The sequence below is a fragment of the Rattus norvegicus genome, chromosome 12 (assembly GCF_036323735.1).
Source record: "Rattus norvegicus strain BN/NHsdMcwi chromosome 12, GRCr8, whole genome shotgun sequence".
Lineage (NCBI taxonomy): Eukaryota > Metazoa > Chordata > Mammalia > Rodentia > Muridae > Rattus > Rattus norvegicus.
The window spans coordinates 23,189,396-23,217,356 of record NC_086030.1 but is presented as its reverse complement, the minus strand read 5'-3'; the positions used below and the strand labels follow the sequence as shown (position 1 = coordinate 23,217,356).

General features: G+C 45.0%; 1 protein-coding gene and 1 pseudogene across 3 annotated transcripts; both read left to right on the top strand.

Moving 5' to 3' along the window:
* Positions 658-7,262, top strand: LOC120095904 (uncharacterized). Of its 3 annotated transcripts, none has more exons than XM_063271755.1 (5): positions 658-1,617; positions 1,884-2,296; positions 4,464-4,653; positions 6,385-6,415; positions 6,953-7,262. In XM_063271755.1, exons 1-4 carry the CDS (start codon positions 1,604-1,606, stop codon positions 6,395-6,397), a joined length of 630 nt encoding a protein of 209 aa, XP_063127825.1. In that variant the 5' UTR covers positions 658-1,603; the 3' UTR covers positions 6,398-6,415; positions 6,953-7,262. The 3 variants fall into 3 exon arrangements, with proteins under 3 accessions (XP_063127825.1, XP_063127824.1, XP_063127823.1); XM_063271753.1 differs by having other exon boundaries at positions 659-1,617; positions 1,913-2,296; XM_063271754.1 differs by lacking the exons at positions 6,385-6,415; positions 6,953-7,262 and adding an exon at positions 6,208-6,378 and having other exon boundaries at positions 1,913-2,296.
* On the top strand, positions 22,104-27,492 carry Pilrb-ps4 (paired immunoglobin-like type 2 receptor beta, pseudogene 4; annotated as a pseudogene).

Sequence of the window (27,961 nt, the reverse complement as noted above, 5' to 3'; positions counted from 1 at the left end):
TGGGCTAGTGGAGATTAGTCTGAACAGCCTGTCTCAGTTCTGGAAGCCATGTTAGGTTTCCTATATGTGTAGATATTTGGTTATTCTCAGATTTCTGATGGGGTTGAAGACTGATTATAGTCTCAAAGCCTACCAATGCTGTTTAACTTTGACAATACATATTTAATTAGATAGTTATCAGAGAGTATACAAGCTTGCCAGGATATAACATAGATTTTAAGCCTTCTTAAGCTGGAATGGATAACTCAATGTTCTGTTTAACTGATAACATGTTGGACTGGGTGTTAGGTTTCTTTATATGTTTAATGTACAAAATGATAATAGTTGTGCTCAGCTTATATTTAAGAGAAAAGTTTTTTTTTAATTAGACAGAAAGGGTGAAATATATGTTGATGTCTTTATGCAGGAAGGCAGGTACAAGATAGAATGAGGCCTGTCATTGGATGAGAAGGAAGGATGGGCAGGAGAAAATTTTCAGAGGAGGAGAAGACTGGAGCGGGAGGGAGGGCGGGCAGCTGAGAGAACATGTAGGCAGAGGTAGAGACTTTTCTCTGCACATTTACAAGTTGTTATGACTACTCTTTTTTTTCTATTCTTTTTTTCGGAGCTGGGGACCGAACCAAGGGCCTTGCCCTTGCTAGGCAGGCGCTCTACCAATGAGCTAAATCCCCAACCTCTGTTATGACTATTCTTAAGAGATGTATGTGTACATGATTTTATGTGTCTAGATGAGCAAATTATATCTTATTTAGGTGGACATTTATATCTTATCAATTGGATCAGAGGTTATTGTGTTGTGTGTTCTTTCTTGTGGTGATTTAATTGAGTTCAAGAGATTGTGTTGTGACTGTACACACTGGTCTACCATGGAATTGGGATGTGTATGTCCGGCACCGTGTCAATCTGTCTTGGGAACTAGATGGCTGGAGAGATTGTTGCTAGGCGCAGAGAGTAGCCATCGGCAGTGTGATATGGGATGGAACATAGTGTGTGAGAAGCTTTGTTGACTGAAATGAAAATATCCAACAGATGCCTTGTGGCCCTATGGTGCTGGCACTAATGTGGTCTAAAAGAAACCATTTTTAAATTTTTTTACTGGAACAGTTATGGACACAATACAAAAGAGATTGAGGAGGGGAAGGAAGGAATAGAGAAAATATAGAGGAAAGGGGCAAAGAGATTACAAGCCACTTAGGAAATGGAATAGAGTAAATAAGGTAGACAGTCAATGTGGAAGAAAGAAGAACCTGCTATGACAAGGGTTAGTATAGGTTTCTCAGCCCAACGTGGGGGCTGGGCCCAAGAGCCCTGTCATGTTCTCATTAACCACAAGAGCGGATCTTCTGCAACGTGGGAAAAGAAGAAGTCAGATCAATAAAGGAAGTTGCTGGCCACAAGGAGGTGGAGATTGTCCTGTCAAACTCAGTTCTCCACTTGAGAATTTCTGAGCATGTGTTTTTATTTACCCTGATTCTCTCTGGACTGCTGAGTGCTCCAGTGTCCCTAGACAGGTCATCCTTGACTTCCTGATGGCCCTGCTGGTCTCACTTCCTGAACAGAATCTGGCTATGGCTTGGATTCTCCTTCTTTTGCTGTCAGCAGCATGTCTGCACACTGGTGAGTGCTGGGGGCCTCATTATCAGGGACTGAACCAGAGGAGGGGGCAGAGTGGCTGGGAAAAGTGGGTGTCTTGTGTACAGTGTCTGGTAGAGGAGCCAGCCAGGCCCTCTCTGTCCTAAGAGTTCAACCTTCAGAGTGAGCACAACCCAACCCTTCCCTCTTTTTGCTGCTCCGCAGCCATATGGACAGTCCTGCCCTGTGACCCACCCCTCCCTTCAGATGAAGGCTCAGGATGCTCAGGGTTGTCCTTTAAATCCCTGCAGTGGCTTCAGACTCTCCCTGTCCTTACCAGGGAATTCATTAGGATATCCAAAAGAGTATGACTATGGTGTCAACCAACCAGAACACCTCACTGGAATCCAAGGTGGCTCCATCGAGATCCCCTTCTCCTTCTACTTCCCTTGGGAGTTGGCCAAGGATCCAAATATGAGCATAGCCTGGAGATGGAAGGATTTCTTTGGGGAAGCCATCTACAACTCTACACTGCTTTTATTTCATGAGCATTTTAAGGGCCGGCTCATCTTGAATTGGACACAGGGTGAGACATCTGGAGTCCTCAGAATCCTGAACTTGAAAAAGAATGACCAGTCCACATACTTCGGCCGAGTTTTTCTGCAAACAACTGAAGGCATGAAGTTTTGGCAGTCAATGCTTGGGACCAAACTCATCATTCATGGTGAGTCACCATGGCTCAGGCTTTGACACATGTGGTTTCCTTGTTCCCTAGATATCACATCAGGTCCACAAGTCTGAGCTTCCTTTCATATTCCTTTCCCTCGGCTCTGCCCAAACATCTGCCACCAGCATCTTTCCTTGCAGTTGGGAGAAGTCTTTGTTGCCTCCTATGTCTGTCATCCTCTGCTCAGACAGAATCAGATTAGACTCTAGGCTTCAGTACCACATAGTTTACACCCTTATTTTGACAAAACTAACTACAGTCCTGTCCTCTTTCACCTGTGACCTCAAGGTGAATATAATTCTCCAGGATGGAGCTGACTCTCTTGCTTTTGTGGCAGGTCTCTAGTTGGTACCTCTGTGCACCTTCTTCACATAGCTCCAATGTCAGCACAGAACATATAGTAGGGGCCATTGGAAGTTCTGGTGTTCTCAGGTCTAACTGTAACTGGCACATGTCCCCATAGTCCCTCATTTCACCTCACAGTTCCCCAGGACACACCTATCTTCTCTCCCCAGTCTCTTCAGTCATTAGGACATGATTAAGAAAGTGTTTCCATTTCCATGATTGGGCTGCTCTGTCTTCTGATCCCTCCAGCCTCTCTGATGCTGAAGGAATTGGAGTCCCCTGGAGTGGGATCCCTGAGCCCATTGTAGTGACTTGTGTTCCTACATAGGGACCAACAGAATCTGGGTCCTGTGTGTTGCTGCATTGTTTCCTTCAACCTTTCTCTGTTGCTCCCCATAACCCCACTTTCTTAAATGTGAGTACTTCTTTATTTCCTGTTTTTTTCTATCTTGTTTATTTATTTTATATCAGTTTCTCAGGTTGTAGCCTTAGCTTTTCCAATACTCAGTATAGAGACACTTCTGATTTCGAACTCACACCAATCTGCCTTGCCTCTGCCTCCTGATTGTGGGCAGTACCGCATGTGCCACAACATCCAGAGGTGCCTCCTGACTGTTCTAAACCAAACTATGAGAGGATGTGCACAGCACAGTTATCTGTGCAGATTATAGCTACCATGTTGACCTGTAGTAGCATTTGATAGCTGCTTCCTGGAGTTAGAGAGAAAGTATCCATTTTATATATGTGTCTAGTTCAGTCATTCTCTAATTTCCTAAAGCTACAAATCTTTTATACAGTTCTTCACATCCCTAAAATGGGGGACCCACATCCCTAAAAGTATACCATTGCTACTTTATAACTTTAATTATCCTATTTTTATGAATCACAATGAAATACATGAAGTGTGTGATACCTGATATGTAATCCATGATGGATAATGATGCACAGGTCTAGAACCCCTGGTTTAGAATTTGCAAATAGGTAAATATTGCAAAAATTTTCTCAGTTATTTGTGTAAAGCAAAGGAATGTATTCTGTCCTGGACAGAGCTGCACACCTAAAGTTAAAATTGTGTTTTTTTTTTTACACATGTTGGCATATTCGGTGTATATGAACATGTGGGTCTGTAAAGGCAGATATATGTTTTTGTTTGTTTGTGTGTGTCTGTGTGTGTGTACATATGTTTATGTATGTAGTGTCTAGAGGAGATCCTAAGGTCTCATCACCTTACTTTGGGGAACAAGCTCTCTCACTGGCTTTAAGTTTTTCATCGAGGCTAGGTTGGCAGGCCAGTGAGCCACAGGGACAAGTCTGTCTCCACCTCCTCAGCTCTAGGATTACAGCTCTCTTGGCTCTGTTTGACAGGGAACTAGACACATAGACCAGGTTACCTATCCACTCACAGGGCTCTGCCTGCCTCTTTCTCTTGGGTTAGGAGCAAGGTCATGCACACTTCACCAGGTTCTTGATATTGATACTGGAGACCAAATTCAGGTTCTTGAGTCCAAGGACCAAACTCACTGTGAATTAACCACATCTGTATGTTACATACATTTAAGTAAAAAAAAAATCACTGTATTTTCCTGACTTAGTTATCTGTGAGCCAATGAAAATTTGTGAACACACAGCCAGGACAGTTGGGGACTGTGCATTTGAGCTTACTCTTCTGGAGCCTCAGCCTTAAGCATGTGTGCCCTTCCTTGTGTGAACTTCTAACAGCTGTTCTGTGTCCTGCATCCAACCAAGGAAACAAGGTGTGACACTCACCCATTCCTCACTTCATCCAGGGAGGATTTTCTCACTTCTCATCTCTCCACAGCTCTCACTACTACCCCAGGGAGCCCCTCCATCATCCCCTCTGCAATCCCCACAGCTGGCCTGGAGGACACAAGGGACCAGAGGAATCCTTCACTGCTGAACTTGGGAGTCATGGTTGGGATGGTCATGGCCAAAGTTGTGGTCATCATGCCCCTCTGTGGATGGATGATCTTCCTGTGGTGGAAACAAAGGTAAGTTGTCCAGGACAGGCCTCACCTGAGCTTCTCCACTGGGAGTGTTCCCAGCTGTGGGAGATGGAGAAGGGCAGGGAAGAGTAAAGAGAACAGAAGGAGGGAAACATGCCTGAACTCCTCAAGAACTGCATGAAGCCTGCTGTCCTTCCTGACCACCTGGAAATCAGAGGAGCAAATGCAGATGAACACAGTGCCTGCTCCTGGGAACTCAAGTAGGCACGCAGGAACCTCAGGGGCTGACTGTTCATCTGGAAAAACTGTGTCTGCTGTAGAAGAAATGAGGGGAGACCAGCTTTTGCAGTCAACACGTTACCGGAAGTGATATGTATAAGTAGAGACACCACTTTGAGTTGGGCATCTGTAACTAAAATGGAAATGAATGGACACAGAAAGAGAAAGAAATGTGTATGGAGAACTTAACACTACAACAATCAAAAGAGTTGGACACCAGAAGTCTAACCCTCCTCAGCGAAATCATGAAACACCCCTTGGAGTGTCTCACTTGAAGTGATTTTTCCACAGTCACATGAGCATGATACCAGGAGCCATAGAAAGAGTTGTCAGATGCTAGGACAGGCTGATGCGCTAGGATCACTGTGGCTCCCTGTGCTGCCCACCTTAGCTACTGGGTCTAATGAGTGAACTTCCTCACAATCCAGAGAGGACAGCTCCTAAAGGAAAATGCCCAAGGTTGTCCTCTAGCAGCACATGCGTGTTCACATTTTCAAATATTCACATGTGGTTATGCTCTGTTCAAAGTAAATTTTACAAAAAGATTAGGGAAGTACTCTAAATCCAAGCATATTGGCAGAATGGAAAAGTTTATACATTATGTCCCTGCAAAACACACACATACATACACAACACACAAACAGACACACACACACTTGAAAATACAATGTTCTTTTGCAAAATCCCATTACATTTTTGTATAAAAAATTATTTGTCTTCAAATATTTATGGGTACACTACGAAATAAAAATGGGGACAAAGATGGGTACAAAATAATTCCAGCCCTTGGGAAATCTAGAGAAGGGAATCAGGAATTCAAGTTTATCTACAGTTACATAGCAAGCTGTAGGCCACTGGGCTCCAAATGTCTTGTACACCCAATACAAGACCTACATGTGAACTGAAGTCAGAGTTGATTTAAAGCCATTGGGACTACAGGATAAGGATAGAGATGCATAGATGCTGGAGTATAATGGGAGTTTACAAATGAACATTTAAATGTGCATCCCAATGTTTCAGACAGGCTCTGCCCTCTGTTATTATAAGGAGAAGAACTGAGAGGTGGAAGAGCAGCAGCCTTAATGACCACAGAAGTCTGAATGGGAATAAAACCCTGAGTCTCAAACTGCAGGATGCAGCAGCCTACACTGAGAGGGTCAGCTAGAAAGCAAGGTTTCAGGGAGGCAAGAGGGAGACACAGTGAGTGCAGAGCAGAGAATGCAGAGATGTGACAAGAAAGTAGAGTAGGGAAAAGGACTGAAAGGGAGACAGGATATGGGTGAGTTCACTAGTAGTCATCTGACATGCTGTGTTGTACAGAAATTAGGCTGACTCCTGGTGTCAGGTCCTGCGGATTCTCAGACATGTGCCTACCTGGATGGAGCAGACTTGTGTGATGCCCTGGTCCCCTCCTATTGTCTGCACACAGAGAACAGCTGAGAGGCAGGAATGAGAATCAATGTGGCTGACCCACTGACACAATTTCTTCTCCTACAGGCCAGCAGAGTAAAGCCTAAAGCCTAGTAAGGTGAGTGCCTGTCATCTCAAGGGACAGATGAAGAACTGCTTGGAAGTTCATTATGAGAGGCATGGAAGGGAGCCAGAGCGATGATTCAGTCAGAAATGCATGGCACAGCGGTAGGGGGACCTGAGTTTGATGGATCAGGAGCTTGCACCCAGAGATGTGGCAGGATTTTGCAATTCCAACCCTGGTCAAGCAAGAGACAGGCAGAGACAGATTGGCTGAACATCTAGTCTAGAACAACTGGTGAGGTTCAGGCCTGTGAAAGATTGTGTCTTTAAAAAGTAGGGGGATTTCTCAAGGTGAGGAATCATGGACATAATATTTTCCAAACTGATGTTACCTGAAATATTTTAAATTACACATTAAGGAAGAAACATAGTATATGCCAGGGAGATAGCTCAGTCGGAAATGGAGTCTGCTGCCTAGCCCAGTGACCTGGGAATGATTTCTGGGGACCCAAATCGTATACAGAGAACACTGTCTCTTGGTCGGCCACCAGATCGTGGTGAAAAATAATCTTTTTTTTTCCTTAAATAACAGGCTCTCCTGCTAGGATCTCTCACCAGGGAGGCAAGTTCACATCAAAGTAGTTATTGGTGATTACACACCCTGCATCCCACAGCCATCCGTGTCTTCTCTCTGGAAGTCAGAGCTAATGACTGCAGGATTCTCCTGTGAAAGTCATTCTTGGATAACCCCCACTTCTGTCATGGGGACTCCGACATGCTCTCCTTGGAACCAAGGTCCTCCTGTGTGTCTCTGGGCCTGAGAGCCTGGCTGTGCTTGCTGTTCTCTCTCTGTTCATGGCGTTATTGACACTTTTAATAAATATCTTACTCCCAGGAATCCAGATCAGTGTCTCTCCTGAGCCTCTGTCTTTTCCCCTTCCTGACACTTCTTACAGAGTGTAGACTGTGTCTAGGGTCTAGGTCAATGGAATAGATGTAAGGGCCATGGTTTTCATTGAAAGCCACAGCCTGAGAAGCAGATTTCTCCTCTTCCTACTCTCTGGATGCTGACATCTCATCCAGAGCCACCCCTCCCCACATGCTTCACATCAAGTGTCAGAGCATGGCTTGCTTGGGACCCATGTTGAGCTTTCTTTACTCACAAACCCAACCGTATAAAGTTCTCATTTCCTGCCATGTTGACATTCTGCAGTCTCAATTCTCTCCTAAAATGGGAAATTTGTCCCAAGTCCAGTGTGTCCTAATATTTGATAGTCAGCAGGTCACCTTATAATATAAATTTGTGGGTGCACAAGAAACCATCCACAGTGACCCAGAAAGAATGAAACCATGCTTCTCATGATAGAACAATTTCATGGCCATGCTCGATAGAGATCTACCAACCATAGTGAACCATAAATGAAGAGGTATGGATATAGCTCCAGGTGTCCAATCACAAGCCTCAAATGAATATCATTCATGGGCCTTTCTTTGGTCATTGGGAAACTGTTTGGTCTGGAGGAGGTTACCAAAACTCATGTGACTAACGTGAAGTGTCTTGGAACCGCTGTGAGATGTCAACTGTGGTTGTGACTGCATCCTAGCCCCTGAGACTGAACTCTGCAGCTCTCCTGGGCATGGTGATATTGGGCATTCCTGATGTGTTTACTAAGAAGGCTGCCAAGATGCTGGTCTGTCTAGTCCTCTCAAGGAGTCTCATGCACCAGAAAGAAGGAGCCTTAATTCACTTGTTCGAATGGTCATGTGACTTCTCAGGTCCTTTTCCATTGCATAAGAGGGAAAATCCAGAGATAAGCCTACAGCAAAGACTTACAGAGCCAAGATTCTCATCTCTACATATGTGCTTAAGCTCAGCTTGTATACACTTAGGCAGACTGTGTCTCTGATCTGCCAAAAGGGAACATTATGTTCCAACTAGAAAGTAGATATTGTCTTCTGCCCTGGTGATGCATATTTGGAATTTATGTTCCCTAGACTGAACTGATCAGTAAGAAAAAGGACTAAAAGAAATTGGGGATCATAGCATTCCTGTCATCCCAACAGTTGACAGGTAGTGATGGGAATATTATCAATTGTAACACTGATTACCAACCTGTGTGTCACCACCATTTGATGCTAGGAGAACATTTTCACAGGAGTCACATTTCAGATATCCTGAATATCAGATGTTTATATTATGATCATAACTGTAGCAAAATTGCAGTCCTGAGATACCAATGAAATAATTCTATGATTGGAGTCACCACAACATGAAGAAATGTCAGAGCATTAGGAAGCTTGAGAACCACAGAATTAGAGGATATTCTAGGTACTTCTTGAGTTTAGGCCAGCCTGGGTTACATGGGACTCTGTCTTTAAATCAACAGCAAAGCTTAACAAAACTGAAGTTAGTGAAGTGTGTCATGAAAAAAGACCCTTACTTAGCTCCCTTTTCCCTGGAGATGGAGAACTTGAATATGATACTTAGCTTCTCTCCAGATTTATATAAAATATAATGTGACTAACAGTACTTCAGTTTTTGTTTGTCTTTGTTTTCTTCTGTTTTGGAGGAGGGGGTTTCTCTATTACATACATCTGACTGTCCTGGAACTTGCTTTGTACAAAAAATCTGGCCTCAAAGTCAGAAAATCTCCTGCTGCTGCATCGCACTAAATTTCCCGACATGTTAGGATATTCACACTTTCCTGGTTTTTGTTCATTTATTTCTTTTGGTTTTGGTTTGTTTTAAGCTAAATATAATAACCCCGAGGAGGGGGCTGTGAATTTCTCTGTTTCTGTGACCACAAACTTGATGACATACCTATAAATGTCTCTATCCTTGGCTATCAGCAGATGTTGGGGCAGACTGAACTCTTTCCCCAGTCCCACTCACTGGACCTTTAGACCACAGTATAGAGTCTCTTCCTGGGGACTCCCCTGCGCAGGGGTGCAGGCAGGAGCTCATCTGAGGCTGACGACCAGGTCTACACCACCAGCTGCCATCCTTCCCCCACCCTCTCTAGCTTCTCCACTCTGTCCTGGCACCAGCCTGGGGGATTACTTTGTGATCACACTCTGGATCTTTGTGTTGTCACTAGGGAAGAGAGATCAATTAGTGTGTGTGTAAGGAAGTGGTGACAAGAATGGAGAAGACAGGGACAGTTTTCATCTATGAGGGTATCTGCTGGGCTCGCAGAGCCTGCAGTATGTGTTATCTGAGGGAAGCCTCTGGAATTGGATCATCTACAGAGAAACAGGAAGGGTTGAGCCTGTTTTCTCCCCCTGCTGTCATGGGATAAGTTAATTAGTTATAAAGTCAGAGAGTCTGAATGCTGTGAACAATGTCAGGAAGTAGAGTGTCAAGAATCACAGAGCCTCATCTTATGGAGGCTTGTTTAGTCAGGATGATGACGGGCAATATGTTATAACAGAACATATGTAAAAGGATCCTTGCATGATATTTGTTTGAGATCTGGTGCATGTGTGTGCAAGTAAGTTTGGGCCCAGGTATTGAAGTCCAGAGGACAACCTCAGGTATGGTAATTAGCAACACCCTCCAAGTTCACCATCAACCTTGTGTTTCTGTTTTTGATTGTTGGTGTTTTGTTTGATACATAGACTTTTGTATGTTTGGCTGGGATTTATTGGTCATGTTGTTGGATTTGTTTTTGTCTTTGGTTTGTTTATTCTTTGACACAAGTCTTCACTCTGCTCCATTTGCTGTCTAAAATCTGGATACATAGACAATACAGCTTCAAACTCTATGAGATCCATGTGCTTCTGTCTTCCTCCTCCCAAATCTAGACTTGTATGCCCATGACCTATGTGGGTTATAATATTTTAAATAATACTTACTCATTCATTCTTGGGTGTGTAGGGTAGGTAGGGACACATATGCTACCCCCTCAGCATCACTCATATTCCTGTCCTGCAGCCTGACACTTCCCATGGTCCTGTGATATGCAAAAGCCCTGTGTGCACACCAAAACCACAGACTTCTTGTCCCAAGAATAGTTCATGATTTGAGATTAAGGAGCCAGCAGGTGGCAGCAATGCAGCTGAGCACAGGGCGTAGTTGGCATCCTTAGACCACACCAGAGCATGCTGTATTAAAAACCTGGTGTCCAGCAGCTGACTTATGGCAGTCTTGTCAGGTCCAGGCCCTCCTTGGGTGGGTTAGTAACCAGGTGACCTTCTACCCAGAGACCTCTGACAGGCAGGGTAAAGTAGATGAACTCTGGGTGTGAGTGCTCATGACCACAAGGACATTCTTACCTCACTGAGCCAAAGATGACATCTGGTAGAGTGTGTTTTTGCCTGTCATGGACAGAAAATGATGTTCTTTGTCCACTGAGAGACAATGGAGCAGGATTATGTACACCTGTATTCACCACTGAGGAGAGGCACAGATAGGAGGGTCTGTAGGAGTTTCAGATCATCCTTGAATGCATAACAAATTTAAGGACAAGCTTGGTCAAACAACAGCCTAAATATCTGTCAGATGAGCATCTGTCATCCCAAAAGGTTGGGGACCCTTTGGGGAAGTTTATTATGAGAGGCATGCAAGGGAGCAAGAGAGATGATTCAGCTATAGAGGTGTACATGGTTATCAGGGCCTGAGGTTGATCTGGAGCAGCCACACTATAAATCAGGGATATGGCAGGAATTTATAATCCCAGCCCTGCATGAGCAAGAGAGAGGGAGAGGCATGGGGCTGACCATGTAGCTAGTCTAGCCTAATTGGTGAGGTGCAAACCCATGAGAGCCATGGTATAAAAAACTGTGTGGATTTCTCAAGGTGATCCTTCATGGTCACAACATTTTATAAGCGTATGGTAAATGAAGTATTTTAAAATGCTACATTAATGAACAACAAAACAGTGTATGGCAGTGAGATATGGAGCCCAGTAGAAATGCGGCCTAGCACAGTGACCTGGGTGTGATTCCTGGGGACTCAAATGGTACATGGAGAAATCTGACTGTGGACAATTGTCCTCTGCCTGTCAGGATCACCCACAGCCTCCTGGTGACACATCATCTGTTAGTCCTCAGGTAGCAGACCTCCTGGTGCCAAGACCTCTCACCATGGAGGTGAGTTACTTCAAATAGTGATTGAGGGGACTCACCCTGCATATCACCACCCTCCCTGCCTCCTGCATGGGAATGAGAGCACATGGACGCAGGATTGTGTGTGATACATCCTAGGAAGCCATGTCAGCTCTGATGTCCTCTCCTTTGAACCCATGTCAACATGTGTTAATCTGGTCATGAGAGGCTGACTGGTGTTCTCTGTTGGTTTATGAATTTGTAATACTTTTAATAAATGTGGGATAATAAATAAAACAATTCTAGGAGCCAGTTCAGAGCAATACTAAGATCAAACCAGAAAATCTCATTCTGAGAACAGCAGAAGTTAGGAGTGTTCCCTCCTTCTCCAGTCTGTGTGTTCAGGTCCAAGTAGCGTGTACCACCCCCACCTCTGCTACACTTGAGGAAGTAATAACAAGATGGCTGAATTACAGGTCTAATTTCCTTTTTCACCATAGAGACCTATCCAGTCCCTGTAATATCTTTTCATGCAAATGAAGCTTTCTCAGACCCTCAGCACAAGCCAATTATGTACATTCATCCTATAACCAATAATCATTTTGGAAATTTCATATAGCCTCTGTTATTTCCAATAAATCACAGCTCTATCACTGAAAACCTCTCAGAGAAACCTGTTTCTCCACAGGACCCTATTCAGAAGAGATCTTGTGAGTGAACACCCCTGGAAAAACTTTGTTCCTCTCCTTCCAGCACTGAGCTCATCTTTCCTGTAGACCTTAAGGTCAGAAGAAGAACCAGTCCAGCAAATGAAAGTCTCACTCCAAGCATCCTTCTCAGTATTTGTCTTGACCCTTTTCTTCTATATGTGCCCTCTAAGAGAGTGGCAGACTCTGTGTAGGATACAAGTCAGAGGGACAGGGGCAAGGACCATGGTCCTTTTTGAGTATAACAGCCTGAGAATCAGGGTCCCCCTCTCCCTTATTTCCTGCAATCTGCCATCTCATCCAGAAACTTGACCCGCCTCCCTCCATGCTTCACATTCAGTGACAGACAAAGGCATGTTTAAGCCCCATGTTGGGCTTCCTTTCCTCAAAGGTCCAACTATACACACTAATTTTCTTACTTCCTGCCATGTTGATATTCTGGACTCTGGGTTCTCTCCTAGGAGAGTTCCTTTGTGCCATGTTCAGTCTGTCTTAACATTTGACAGTCAGCAGACCAGCTCTTAACAGAACACAAAAACTTTCCATTCTGACACATGCTTGATAGAGTTCCTTCAACCACAGTGTTTCATAGCTGTACTGTGATACCAATGAACTGCAGTCCACCAATCACAAGCCTCAAATGAATATCATGTATGGTCCTTTGCTGAAGCATTTAGAAAATTTTCTCCAATCCCATGAGACTAAATGGAGATATCTGGGGTCATAAAGAGATCATTAAGGCTTCTTATGGCTAAAGTGAAGGATCCTGGAATATTTTCCCGTTGTGTCTGCAGTGGTTGTCACCCAAGCCTCTTGAGGTTGAACTCAGCAGCTCTTATGGGCATGGTGACCTATAGAGCTGGGGTGGTGTTTTCTCTGAGCATCCCTGATGTGTTCATACAGAAGGATGTCATTATGATGGTCTGTGTAGCCATCTATAGTGGTCCATTTGCATCTCAACACCACAGGCAGCAGCACACAGAAAAGCGACCTAAATGCAGTTGCTCAAATTGTCATGTGACTTCACAGGTCCATTTCCATTGTTCAATAGTGAAAAACCATAGATAGTCCCACAGCAATGATTCAGACAGAACCACCATTCTCAACATCACATAGGTGCTTATCCTTAATTGATTACATGTAGGGAGACAGAATCTGTGATCTGCTACAAGGGAACTTTAGGGTTCATGTTGGGAGTAGATGTTGACTTCTCCCCTGGCTAAACTTGTTTACAGTGTATGTTCTGTGGCCTGAGAGAAACAGTAGGAAAAAGTACTAGAGGAACTTGGGCATGATAAAAGGAATTGGTGAAGTAGGCTGTAGCAGCTTCCTGTGACAAAGCTTCAGGAGAGAATACTCTTTCCTTAGGGTGTTACAGCTCAATAAAACAAGCAGCTGTCGGTGCCTGCACCGCCAGTGTGTGAATATCGGGCATAGGTCTGCGGGATTGAAAGAAAACACGTACATGTGTCACAAGTTTTCAACAAATGCCACCAAGGGTTTACTGAGATCTCCTTATATACCAGAGGCAAAAGCCGTGGAAAACAAGGCACGTGAAAATCCCTAACCAGGAAAACAGGAAAAGTCTGTGTGGTGGAAAATCCTGAGCCCAATCAGGGGCATAAACAACTTCTTAACAACAACAAGCAGGAAGGCTCGGTGTGGAGGAAGGGTGCCATGGAAAATGCCAGCCCCAAATCAGGGGCTAAGAGCAGCTGCCAAGGGTGTAAACAATTTCTTGCTATAGCAGGCTAAAAGGCTCATTGAGTGGGGAGGGAAACACCAAGGTAGGGCCCATAACACAGCCTCAGAGGGACTTTGGTGAAATAACTTATGTTCTTTATTCCTTATGGATACAATCTTATAAATACATTGCAGTGGGATGGGGTCTAAAGGTAGATGATTTCTATTGGCTTGGTTTGAGATGTTAGGGATGCCTCATTTGCATGGGGATGGGCTTTGTCTGTTGCTCCTTTGAGACAGATTGTCATAGTCCTCTCAATGGGGTTTCATGGTCATGTGTTTCAGTACAGCAATTTTAGGATTAATGTGGTTTCTTGTCTGCCTCGCGGCAGGGATCAGGCTACTCTGGGAAGCAGGTTGAGGGAAGTTGAACATGCTTACCACAGGCTACCACCTGGTTGCCTATAGTAAAGAGCCAGACAGCATTGTAGGTGTGGGGAAGCATGGTCTGAAGCAGGACACATCTGGACCTGGCTTGGGAGTCCCTGGGCCTCCAAGGAGGTCAGAGCCTTTGGGTTCTCAGGCTCTTGTGCATTGAAGCACTGCTGTAATGCCACGGAAGAGTAGACAACACAATGGGTGTCCACAGGATGGATCTAGCCCAGGGCTGAGGGTGAAAAGGGAGAGCTATGGTTGGCTGGTCCAGCAGCGAGGGTCCTTAGCTAGAGGATGGTGTGCTTGGTTTGCCCTTATGGTAGAGGTGCCTTTGAGTGCAGAGAGGCCTTGTGTGGGAGAGTAGATAATGGTTCTGTAGGCAAAGGGGTTTCTCTACAGCTCTCCATGGTGTATCCCAATGAAAAGAGATGGTCCATGGTTTTAAGACACTTATTGTCATGGCAGAAAGTGGATGAATAAAACTCTACCCCACTTCTCAAGGTGGGCCTGTGATTAATTACCTTTTTCAGGGAGAAGTGTCTGGTAAGGAAAGGTTCATTTGCTAAGCTGCTAGGCCTTTACGTTCCTCCTTATAATGGAGATCTGTCTTGAGCCTATGGGACCTGTTTCATGCCCTTTACCTGTGGAAGGCTTGTGGCATTGCTCTTATGTGATTGATAACCACAAATATATGGAGGACTGTAGCCAGTGACCGTCCTAGTGTCCTGGTAATCATGAGAAGCTCATACCATTCCTTTCAGTGTCCCTGGGGCCTCAAGCCTCCTCAACAGGAACCAGGGTTCCTTTCATCATCCCTCAAGCAATATGGTTGGGAGTAGATTTAAACACCATTTTCAATTATGATAATTGCCTGGGTTGCTTAATCCTTTCAACCTTACCACATTTTTGTGGATGCACAATCCACTGCCCCACAATCACCTGCCACTGTTCTTCCACCACCCTCTCTATCATCTCTTTCACTTTCCATAGGTCCCAGTCTGGGTGAGGTATTTTGGGGTGCCATCTGGGATCTGGGTGTTGTCACTATGGAAGAGATAGCAGGAAGTATGTGGGTAGGTGGTGTTACACGAAGAAGGAAGAGAGGGATAGTTTTCATCCAGGACATTAACTACTATGTGAGGGGAGACAGAGCCTGCAGTATGTGTTATCTAAGAGATGTCCTGGGAGGGAAGTTTCTGCAATGGGAGGCATCAGAAAGAAATAGGACGGCTTGAGCCTTTCCTCTCTGACCACTGTCTATTATGGAATAAACAACTTGCCCATAAAATCAGAGAGTCTAAATGCTGGGGTCTTGTGAAGAACTGGTGTCTGAATAGTCACTGAGTCTGGTCTGAGGGAGGCCATGTTTGCTCAGGATGAAGACTGGGGATGGTCATAGAATCTGGTCAGCTGTCAACAGTGCCTTGTTTTCTCTCTGTGTCTCTGTGACTGGGTCTCTCTTTCTCTCTGTGTGTGTCTCGGTCTGTCTATATCTCTCTCTGACTATCTGTCCTTGTCTCTCTGTCTCTGTCTGTCTCTGTCTCTCTCTCTCTCTCTCGTGTGTGTGTGTGTGTGTGTGTGTGTGTGTGTGTGTGTGTGTGTGTGTGTATTTTATGAAGGTGGAGGGGAGGTAGAAAGACTCCTTTAGAAAGTGGAGTAGCTTTAGAGTCCCTGTCCAAAAAGTCCAGGGAGTTGGAAACTGTGCCAGAGGGGGCAGGCAAAGACAGCAAGCATTCACAGGCCTTGTCCTCCTCCCTGTCTTTCCCAGGGAACTCAACAGGATACAGAAGAAAAAATGCCAATGGTATTAACCAACCAGCTCTCTTTTCTGGAGTCCAGGGTGGCTCCATTGAGATCCCTTTTTTCTTCTGCTTCTGCTGGGAGTTGGACAAGTATCCACAGATGAGCACAGCCTGGAGATGGAAAGACTACCATGGGAAATTCATCTACAACTCCACTCTACCTTTCATTCATGAGCACTTCAAGGACAGGCTCATCCTGAACTGGATACAGGGACAGATATCTGGACTCCTCAGAATCCTTAACTTGAAGGAGAATGAACAGGACACATACTTCTGTAACATCTGCCTGAGCACCACAGAAGATAGGAAGAGATTGTAGTGGATTCCTGGGACACAACTCTCCATCGTCCATGGTGAGCCACCAGGGCTCAGGCTTTGACAGCTGCAGGTTTCTTGTCCCCTAGATGTCACCTCAGTCTCCTCAGCTTCGAGCTTTCTTTCACATCCCTTTCCCTTGGCCCTGCTAACACCTCTTCCAGCAGCATCTTTTCTGTATAATCATGACAAGTCTTTCCGGACTCCTCTGCTCTTGTCTGTTATTCTCTGCTCAGGCAGAATCACACCTACTCCCTAGGCTTCAGCATGTGCCCTCCCCCTTATCTCAAAACTTTCCTCCCAGTGCAACTGTTGTCCTCCCCAAGTACACCCTTCCTTATGACCTCAAGTTGCATGAAAGTGTCCAGTTATGGCTAACACTCTTGGTCCTGTGGCAGGGCTCCAATTGGTCCCTGTGTGCAGCATCTCCACATGGTTCCACCTAAACCCAGAACGTATAGTGGGTAGCACTGGATCATTTTGGTAACTTCTGGTCTAAGTGTAACTGCACCTGTCTTCGTTGTCCCTCATTATCCCTTCCTGTTCCCCAGGACACATTTGTCATTTCTCCCTATCTACTGTCCTGTCTTGGTTTTCCAACTTCCGGTTCCCCTCCCTTCCCCTCCCCTCTCTCACACAAGACAGCAGGCTCTTCAAATATAATGTCCCCATTTACATGATTTGGATGTTTTGTCTTTTGATCCCTGTGGTCTTTGTAAGCAGATGTAACCGCATTCTCCCAGGAACCCTGAGCCCCAGCCTAGTCATTGTGTGGTCCTACACCTGGCCCTACAGCATTGGGGATGCTCCCAACTGTCAGTGTTTATCAGGACCTTACTCAGTTGCTCTTGTTATCATTGTTGTTTGTTTGTGTGTTTAAGTTTTTGTAAGACAGGGTCTTAGCATTTATCCTGATTGTCCTTATACTCAGTATGTAGACCAGGCTGGCCTGGAACTCAGAGAAATCTGTTGAATCTGCCTCATAAGTGCTGACATTAGCTTATGATCACATCAAGGTCCACCTACAAGAGGGATACCTGTAGCTTCATTATTTGTGCAGGCTACAGCGGACATTGACCTAATGCAATCTCAAACCACAATTTTTAGGGTTTACACGACAGAGAGAATATAACTGTTTCCGGAGTCAGCCTTCCTAATGCTGCCATACTTCAACACAGTTCCTCATTTTGTGACAGCAAACAAAACAAAACAAAACAAAACAAAACCAAAAAACAAAACAAAACAAAAACAATAAAAACCACTATCATGTGCTGCTTTATAATTTTACTTTACTACTGTTATGAGTTATAGTGTAAATATCTGATATGCCAGATACCTGTTTTGGACCCCGGTGACATAGTTACCTACTGGTTGAGAACTGCTGGTCTATGATGTTTGTACAGTAAAGGAATGACCTCTGCCCTGCACTGAGCTGTTTTGTACAGCTTAAATGATATAGTTCCTATTATACACACTTTGTATGTAGTATATGTGAACATCTGGGTCTATTAAGGTGTGTGTGTGTGTGTGTGTGTGCCCGTGTGATTGCACATTTGTTCATCTATACGTGGAGGGTAGAGGAGATTCTAAGGTTTAATTTGTTCAATTTTGGACCAGGTGCTCTCACTGCCTTGAAATTCCCCAAGGACACTACTTTGGCTGGCCAGTGAGCCACAGGGACAATCCTGATTCCACCGTCAAAGTACTAGGATTACAGCTTACTCTGCTCTGTTTGGTGTGGAACTAGACAGGCTGGCTGTCAGCTCACAGAGTTCTGCGTGCTTCTGCCTCTTGGGCTGGGATTAAAGGTTTAGGTGGTTCTTCATATGGATATTCAAGATCAAACTCAGGTTCTAAGATTCAAGTAGAATGTGGATGGTTCATGTCAGTTACTTACTTAAGTTTACATCAAAATTCACTGTATTTCTCTGGCTTAGTTATTTGTGACCCAATAAAAATCTGTGGACACACAGCCAGGACAGTTGGGAACTGTGAATTTGAGCTTGCTCTCCTAGAGTCTCACTCTCAAGGATGTGTTTCCTGTTCTGTGTCAACATCTGACAGCTGTTTCCCATTTCACATCCCACAGAGTAGACAAGATGTGAAAGTCACCCATCCTCCCTCATTCAGGGAAGGTCTGCTCACTTCTCATCTCTCCACAGCACTCAGCACCACCATTGGGATCCCATCCATCATCTCTTCTGCAGTCTTCACAACTAGTCTGGAGGACACAGGAGGTCAGATGAATCATTCACTGCTGAATCTGGTAGCCATAGTAGGGATGATCATGGCCAAAGTTGTAGTCACCTTCCCCATCTACGGATGGATGATCTTTATGTTGTGGAAGCAAAGGTAAGTGGTTCATGACAGGCCTCATCTGAACTTCCCACTAGGAGTGTTCTCAGCAGTGGGAGTTGGAGAATGGCAGGCTTGTGCAGGGATCAGTAAAGAGAACAAAATAAGGGAAATGTGCCTGAACTGGACAAGGACTGCATCCATGAAGCCTGTTGTCCTTCCTGACCATCTGGAAATTAGAGTAGCAAATGCAGATGAACACAGAGCCTGCTCCTAAGGAATTCAAGGAGGCATGCTGGAGCCTCAGGGGCTGACATCTGGAATGAGCTGTGGCTGCCAAGGAATATCTGAGTGTAGACCAGCATTTGCAGACAACATGTTAAGGGCATTGATACATATAAAAAGTAACACCTCTTTTCGTTTGGCATGTATGACTAAAATGGAAAGTAATTGACACATAAACAGAAAGAAATCTATATGCAGAACTATCACTACAACAAGAGAAAAAGTTGGACACTAGAAATCTAATCCTCCTGAGCAAAAATATGAAACATCTATTGAAGGGTCTCAGTTGAAGTGATTGCCCCACAAACAGGGACATGAGTATCCCATAAACCACATAAAGAGTTGTCAGATACTTGGACAGGCAGAGACAGTGCGATTCCTGGGGCTCGCTGTGCTGAAATACAAATGCATTTCTGTAAAAATAAATGATTTGTCTTCAAACATTCATGGTTCATCTAAGAAATAAAAATGGGGACACAGAGGGGGACACAATAATTCCAGCCGGAGGATAATGCAGAGTGGTTCAAGGTTATCTACAGTTGCATAGCACCATGGGTCACTAGGCTCCAAAGACCTTGTACACACAACACAAGACTCAAGTGTGGACTGAGGTCATAGCGGATTTAAAGCCGTGGGACCTAGCAGATTAAAAGATAAGGACTGATATGCATAGATGGTAGAGGGTTTATAAATACCATTTAACAATGTTAAATGTTAAGTAGAAAAACTTAGAAGAGGAGACCAGCAGCCTAAGAGACAGCAAAAGTCTGACTAGGATTCATAACCTGAGGCTAGGGTGGCCGCAGACATGGTGAGACATGGTGACTGCAGAGCAGAGAAGGCATGAAAGGGTCAAGAGGTCAGAGCAGGGAGATGATGGGAAAGGGAGATGGGAGATGCACATGGGTCAGTGGACCAGTAGAGTTTTCCTTTGATTTGCTGTGTTGTACAGAAGGTCAGCTGAGCGCTACCTTTGGGACCTACTGATTCTCAGACCTGTCCCTATTGGTTGCAGCAGAGCTCTTTGTGGTCTTGGACCCCTCATGTTGTCTGAACACAGAGAACAGCTCCAAGGGAGGACTGAGAATGAATCTGGCTGACACATTGACACAGTTTCTTCTCCTACAGGCCAGCAGAGTAAAGACTAAACCCCAGACAGGTGAGCACATGTCATTCCAAGGGACAGCTGAGGATCCATTGGGAAGTTTATCCTGAAAGGCATGCAAGCGAGACAGAGAGATGATTCAGCTAGAAATGCATGACACATGGGTAGAAGGACCTGAGTTTGATACTGAGCTTACACATTATAACCCAGGGATGTGCCTTAAATTTGTAGTCACAGCTCTGGACAAGCAAGAGACAGGCAGTCATGGTTTTACTGTCCACGTATTCTAGCCTAATTGATTAGTTCCAGGGCTAATGAAAGATCCCTTTTAAAAAAGAGGAAATTTCTCAAGGTGATAAAGTAGTCATACTCTATATTAATTTGAAGTGAAGTATTTTGAATTATGTATTAATTGAAAAACAATAGTGTGTGTCATTGGGAAATGTAGTCAGCTGCCTAGCACAGTGACCTGGGTGCGATTCCAGGGAACCCAAATTGTACACAGAGAACACTGACTTTGGACAATTGTCCTCTGCTTCTCAGGGTTGCTCACATGCTCCTGGTGAGATATTGTCTATTTGTCCCCAGCTAACAGACCTCCAGGTGCCAGTTTCTCTCACCAGGGAGGAGAGTGCATCAAAGTAGTAATTGGTGAACCCATATCAGCATCCTACACCTTCAAATTCATGTTGTTGGGAATCAGAACATGCATGGCTGCAGGACTGTTCTGCAAAACATTCTTGAGCAGGGATAGCAAGATAACCCCACTTCTGCCATATGGGTTTGATGTCCTGTCCTCAGAACCCAGGTCATCCTGTCTGTCTTTGGTCCTGAGAGCCGAACTGTGCTGTTCTCTCTTTGCTCATGGAGCTAATGATACTTTTTAGTAAAAGTGGGATCAGAAATTCAGGCAACTCAGGGAGCTAGTTCAGAGCAAGGCTCAGGTGTAGATGTGTCCAAACCCTGAAAATCTTATCCTGACACCAGCTGAGTTAGGACAGTTCTGCAAATTCAGGAGCAAGAAGCAAGGCTTGGGCCTTGGAACCAGATACCACCCCCACTCCTACAACCTTGTGGTAGTCACGGAAAAAGATGGCTGAATGACAGGTCTATCTTTCTCTTGGGCTATAAGGACAGATCCAGCAAGCACATGGAATTTCTCTTCATGCAAATGAAGCTTTCAAGAACCTATCACACAGAAAGTTTCATATAACCCTTGTTACCCCCATTTCTGAGTTTGCTGCTCGGGCCTTGGAACCAGATTTGATGTCTAGTGTCCATGTAAAGAGACCAGCAAAACCTTTAATTTTAACAAAAGTGACAGAGGCAGGCAGAGCTCTGTGAGTGGACAGTTAGCCTGGTCTATGTGTCTAGTTCCACACCAAACAGAGCTGAGTGAGCTCTAATCCTTGGACTGAGGAAGTACAGACAGGCTTGTCTGTCCAGCTCACTGGCCAGTCAATCTAGTGTCCATGGGAAACTTGAAGTCAGTGAGAGAGAGCCAGATCCAAGAAATGAGGAGGATGAGACCTTAGGCTCTCCTCTAGCCTCAACATGCCTAAACCAATGCATGCACACAAAGACAGATACACAGATACACACGGACATAGACACACAGACAGGGATGCACACAGAGAGACATACAATCAGATACACAGACACACCTATAGAAAGACTTATACATAGACACACACAAGAAACACACAAACACACATACACACACACACACACACACACACACTGGTACATACACCCAAAGAGACATACAGACACAGATTCTTACACAGACACACACACACTCACATGCACACACATAAACACACAGACACACATCTGATGTAACAGATCCACATGTTCACACACACTGGATACACCAGAATGTGTAAAAGAACTATGAAACAGCCATATGTGTAAAGCTCAGTTAAGAGCAGAATACAATCCTTTGCTTCATGCACATCACACCCCTTCTGCTCACATCTGGTTGAAGAGGAACCTGCCTGGAGCCCTCAGCATACAGGAAGTGATGAGCAATCTGGAATAGATTCCTCCCAGTTTCTGCCTGCACCCTGACCTGACCCTGAACCACTGCTCTCTGTACCCAAATACCCCTGGGAGAGAGCTGGTTTCTCAGTAGTGCTGACATTCAGAATTACAGGAGAGTCAAGCCACTGTCAGAGAGAGAAAGACCAGCTCAAACCAGAGAGGAAAACCAGCTATGCCAAGGGCTAGGATATGTCTCCCAACCAGGAGTGGGGGCTGGGCCCAAGAGCCCTGTCATGTTGTCAGTAACCACATGGGTGGACCTTTTGCAATATTGGAAAAGAAGAAACCAGATCAATAAAGGCAGATGCTGGCCACAAGGAGGTGGAGATGGTCCTGCTCACCTCAGTCTTCCACTTGAGAATGCCTGAGCGTGTGTTTTTATTTACCCTGATTCTCACTGGACTGCTGAGTGTCCCAGTGTCCCTAGACAGGGCAACCTCGACTTCCTGATGGCCCTGCTGGTCTCACTTCCTGAACAGAATCTGGCTATGGCTCGGCTTCTCCTTCTTTTGCTGTCGGCAGCATGTCTGTACACTGGTGAGTGGTGGGGCCCTCATTATCAGGGACTGAACCAGAGGAGGGGGCAGAGTGGCTGGGAAAAGTGGGTGTCTTGTGAACAGTGTCTGGTAGAGGAGCCAGCCAGGACTCTCTACCCCAAGAGATCAACACTCAGAGTGAGCACAACCCAACCCTTCCCTCTTTTTTCTGTCTCCCTGCAGCCATAGGGACAGTCCTGCCCTTTGTCCCACCCCTCCCTTCAGATGAAGGCTCAGGATGCTCAGGGTTGTCCTTTAAATCCCTGCAGTGGCTTCAGATTCTCCCTGTCTTTCATAGGGAATTCAGCAGGATATCCAAAAAAGTATGACTATGCTGTGGACCAACCAGCTGTCCTCTCTGGAGTCCAGGGCTGCTCCATCGAGATCCCCTTCTCCTTCTATTTCCCCTGGGAGATGGCCAATGATCGGCTGATAAACATAGCCTGGAGATGGAAGGTCTTCCATGGGGAATTCATCTACAACTCCACCCATCCTTTCATTCATGAGCATTTTAAGGGCCGGCTCATCATGAACTGGACACAGGGTCAGACATCTGGAGTCCTCAGAATCCTGAACTTGAAGGAGAATGACCAGGCCACATACTTCAGCTGAGTTTTTCTGCAAACAACAGAAGACCTCAAGTTGTGGCAGTCAATCCCTGGCTCCCAACTCATCATTCATGGTGAGTCACCATGGCTCAGGCTTTGACACCTGTGGCTTCCTGGTTCCCTAGATATTACATTAGGGTCCACAAGTCTGAGCTTCTTTTCATATTCCTTTCCCTCGGTCCTGCCCAAACATCTGCCACCAGCATCTTTTCTTGCAGTTGGGAGATGTCTTTGCTACCTACTATGTCTGTCATCCTCTGCTCAGACAGAATCAGAGTAGACTCTAGGCTTCAGTACCCCATAGTTCACACCCTTATTGTCCCAAAACTAACTACAGTCCTGCCCTCTTTTGCCCGTGACCTCAAGGTGAATATAATTCTCCAGGATGGAGCTGACTCTCTTGTTTCTATGGCAGGGCTCTAGTTGGTACCTCTGTGCTGCATCTTCACATAGCTCCAATGTCAGCACAGAACATAGAGTAGGGGCCATTGGATGTTCTGGTGTTCTCATGTCTAACTGTAACTGCTACATGTCACCATAGTCCCTCATTTCACCTCATAGTTCCCCAGGACACACCTATCTTCTCTCCCCAGTCTCTTCAGTCATTAGAACATGATTAAGAAAGTGTTTCCATTTCCATGATGTGGCCGCTCTGTCTTCTGATCCCTCCAGCCCCTTTGATGCTGAAGGAACTGGAGACCCCTGGATTGGAAGCCCTGAGCCCTTTGTAGTGACTTGTGTTTCTGCATAGGAACCAAGAGAATCTGGGTCCTGTGTGTTGCTGCATTGTTTCCTTCCTCCTTTCTCTGCTGCTCCCCACAACCCCACTTTTTTTAATGTGAATACTTCTTTATTTCCTGTTTGATTTCTATCTTGTTTATTTATTTTATATCAGTTTCTCAGCTTGTAGCCCTGGCTTTTCCAATACTCAGTATATAGACCCATCTGGTCTTGAACTCACACCAATCTTCTTTGCCTCTGCCTCCTGAGTGTGGACAGTACAGTGTGTTTCACAACATCCGGAGGTGCCTCTTGACTCTCCTAAGCCAAACTATGAGAGGATGTGCACAGCACAGTTATCTGTGCAGGTTATAGCTACAATGTTGACCTCTAGTAAAGTTTGAGAGCCGCTGCCTGGACTTAGAGAGAAGTGAGCCATTTTATGTATGTGTCTAGTTGAGTCATTCTCTAATTTACTAAAGCTGCAAATCTTTTATACATTTTTTCATGTTCAGGGGACCCACATGCCTAAAAGTATATCATTGCTAGTTCCTATCTTTAATTATCCTGTTTTTATCAATCACAATGAAATAACTTAAATGTATGATACCTGATATATAATCCATGATGGAAAATGATGCACAGGTCAAGAACCCCTGGGATAGAATTCACAAATAGGTAAGTATTGGGAAAAATTTTCTCAGTTATGTGTGTAAAGCATAGGAATGTATTCTGCCCTGGACAGAGCTGCACACATAAATCTAAAATTGTGTTTTTTCTTTTATACATTTTGGTTTATTCAGTGTGTATGAACATGTGGGTCTGTAAAGGCAGATGTGTGTGTGTGTGTGTGTGTGTGTGTTTGTGTGTGTGTGTGTGTGTGTGTGTGTGTACACATATGTTTATGTCTGAAGTGTCTAGAGGAGATCCTAAGGTCACATCCACCTTACTTTGGAGGACTAGCTCTCTCACTGGTTTAAGTTTTCCATGGAGGCTAGGTTGGCAGGCCAGTGTGCCACATAGACAAGTCTGTCTCCACTTCCTCAGCTCTAGGATTATAGCTCCCTTGGCTCTGTTAGACATGAACTAGTCACATAGACCAGGTTACCTATCTACTCACACCGCTCTGCCTGCATCTGTCTCTTGGGCTAGGAACAAGGATCATGCACACTTCACCAGGTTCTTGACATTGATATTGGGGACCAAACTCAGGTTCTTGGGTCTAGGCAGCAAACTCACTCTGAACTAAGTCTATCTGTGTGCTACATACATTTATGTGGAAAAAATATTGCTGAATTTTTCTAACTCAGTTACCTGTGAGCCAATGAAAATTTGTGTGTACAGAGCCAGGACAGTTGGGGACTGTGCATCTGAGCTTACTCTTCTGGAGTCTCAGTCTTAAGCATGTGTTCCCTTCCTTGTGTGAACTTCTAACTGCTCTTCTTAATCCCACATCCAACCGAGGAGACAAGGTGTGACATTCACCCATTCCTCACTTTATCCATGGAGGATGTTCTCACTTCTCATCTCTTCACAGCTTTCAGTACTACCCTGAGGAGCCCCTCCATCATCCCCTCTGCAGTCCCCACAACTGGCCTGGAGGACACAAGGGGCCAGAGGAATCCTTCACTGCTGAACTTGGGAGCCATGGTTGGGATGGTTGTGTCCAAAGTTGTGGTCATCATCCCCCTCTATGGATGGGTGATCTTCCTGTGGTGGAAGCAAAGGTAAGTGGTCCAGGAGAGACCTCACCCAAGCTTCCCCACAGGGAGTGTTCTTAGCTGTGGGAGATGGAGAAGGGTAGGGAACAGTGAAGAGAACAGAAGGAGAGAAATTTGCCTGAACTCCTCAAGAACTGCATGGAGCCTGCTGTCCTTCCTGACCATCTGGAAATCAGAGGAGCAAATGCAGATGAACACAATGCCTGCTCCTACGGAATTCAAGTAGGCACGCAGGAACCTCAGGGGCTGACTGTTCATCTGGAAGAACTATGTCTGCTGTAGAAGAAACGAGGGTAGACCAGCTTTTGCAGATAACATGTTACAGGAAGTGATATGTATAAGTAGAGACACCTCTTTGAGTTGGGCATGTGTAACTAAAGTGGAAATTAAGGGACACAGAAAGGGAAAGAAATGTGTATGGAGAAGTTAACACTACAACAAGCAAGAGTTGGACACTAGAGATCTCACCCCCCTCAGTGAAATCATGAAACACCCATTGAAGTGTCTCAGTCGAAGTGATTTTTCCACAGTCACATGAGCATCATCCCAGGAGCCTTATAAAGAGTTGTGAGATGCTAGGACAGGCTGATGCGGTAGATCCCTGAGGCTCCCTGTGCTCCCAACCTTATCTACTGGGTGAGACCAATGACTGACCTGTCTCACAATCCAGAGAAGACAGCTCCTAAAGGAAAATGCCCAAGGTTGTCCTCCAGCAGCACATGAGTGTTCACATTTGCAAATATTCACATGTGGTTATGCTCTGTTCAAAGTAAATTTTACAAAAAGATTAGGGAAGTACTCTAAATTCAAGCATATTGGCAGAATGGAAAATTTTATATGTTATGTCCCTGCAAAACACACACATACATACACAACACACAAAGAGACAGACACACACACACTGGAAAATACAGTGTTCTTTTGCAAAATCCCATTATATTTTTGTATAAATAAATTTTCTTCAAATATTTATGGGTACTCTAAGAAATAAAGATGGGGACACAGTGGGGCACAAAAAATTCCAGCCATTGTGAAATCCAGAGAAGGGATTCAGGTGTTCAAGTCTATCTACAGTTACATAGCAAGCTGTAGGCCACCGGGCTTCAAATGTCTTGTACACCCAACACAAGACCTACATGTGAACTGAGGTCAGAGTTGATTTAAAGCCATTGGGACTACAGGATATGGATAGAGATGCATAGATGTTGGAGTGTAATGGGAGTTTACAAATGAACATTTAAATGTGCATCCCACTGTTCAGACAGGCTCTGCCCCCTGTTACTGTAAGTAGAAGAACTGAGAGGTGGAAGAGCAGCAGCCTGAACGACCACAGAAGTCTGACTGGGATGAAATCCCTGAGTCTCAAACTGCAGGATGCAGCAGCCTACACTGAGAGGGACAGCTAGAAAGCAAGGTTTCAGGGAGGCAAGAGGGAGACACAGTGAGTGCAGAGCACAGGAGGCAGAGATGTGTTAAGAAAGCAGAGCAGGGAAAATGTCAGAAAGTGAGATGGGATATGGGTGAGTGCACTAGTAGTCATCTGACATGCTGTGTTGTACAGAAAGTAGGCTGACTCCTGGTGTCAGGTCCTGCGGATTCTCAGACCTGTGCCTACCTGGATGCTGCAGACATGTGTGATGCCCTGGTCCCCTCCTGTTGTGTGCACACAACAGCTGAGATGCAGGAATGAGAACCAGCGTGGCTGACCCACTGACATAGTTTCTTCTCCTACAGGCCAGCAGAGTAAAGACTAAACCCTAGTAAGTTGAGTGCCTGTCATCTCAAGGGACACATGACGAGCTGCTTGGAAGTCCATTATGAGAGGCATGGAAGGGAGCCTGAGCGATGATTCAGTCAGAAACGCATGGCAGACAGGTACAAGGGCCTGAGTTTGATGGATCAGGAGCTTGCACCCAGGGATGTATCAGGAATTTGCAATTCCAACCCTGGTCAAGCAAGAGACAGGCAGAGACAGATTGGCTGAACACCTAGTCTAGAACAACTGGTGAGGTTCAGGCCTGTGAAAGACTGTGTCTTTAAAAACGAGGGGGATTGCTCAAGGTGATGAATCATGGACATAATATTTTCCAAATTGATGTTACCTTAAATATTTTAAATTACACATGAAGGAAGAAAAATAGTACATGCCAGGGAGATAGCTCAGTCGGAAATGGAATCTGCTGCCTATCCCATTGACCTGGGAATGATTTCTGGGGACCCAAATTGTACACAGAGAATACTGTCATCTGTGTTTCATGGTCGGCCACCAGATCATGGTGATAAATAATCTTTTATTCCTT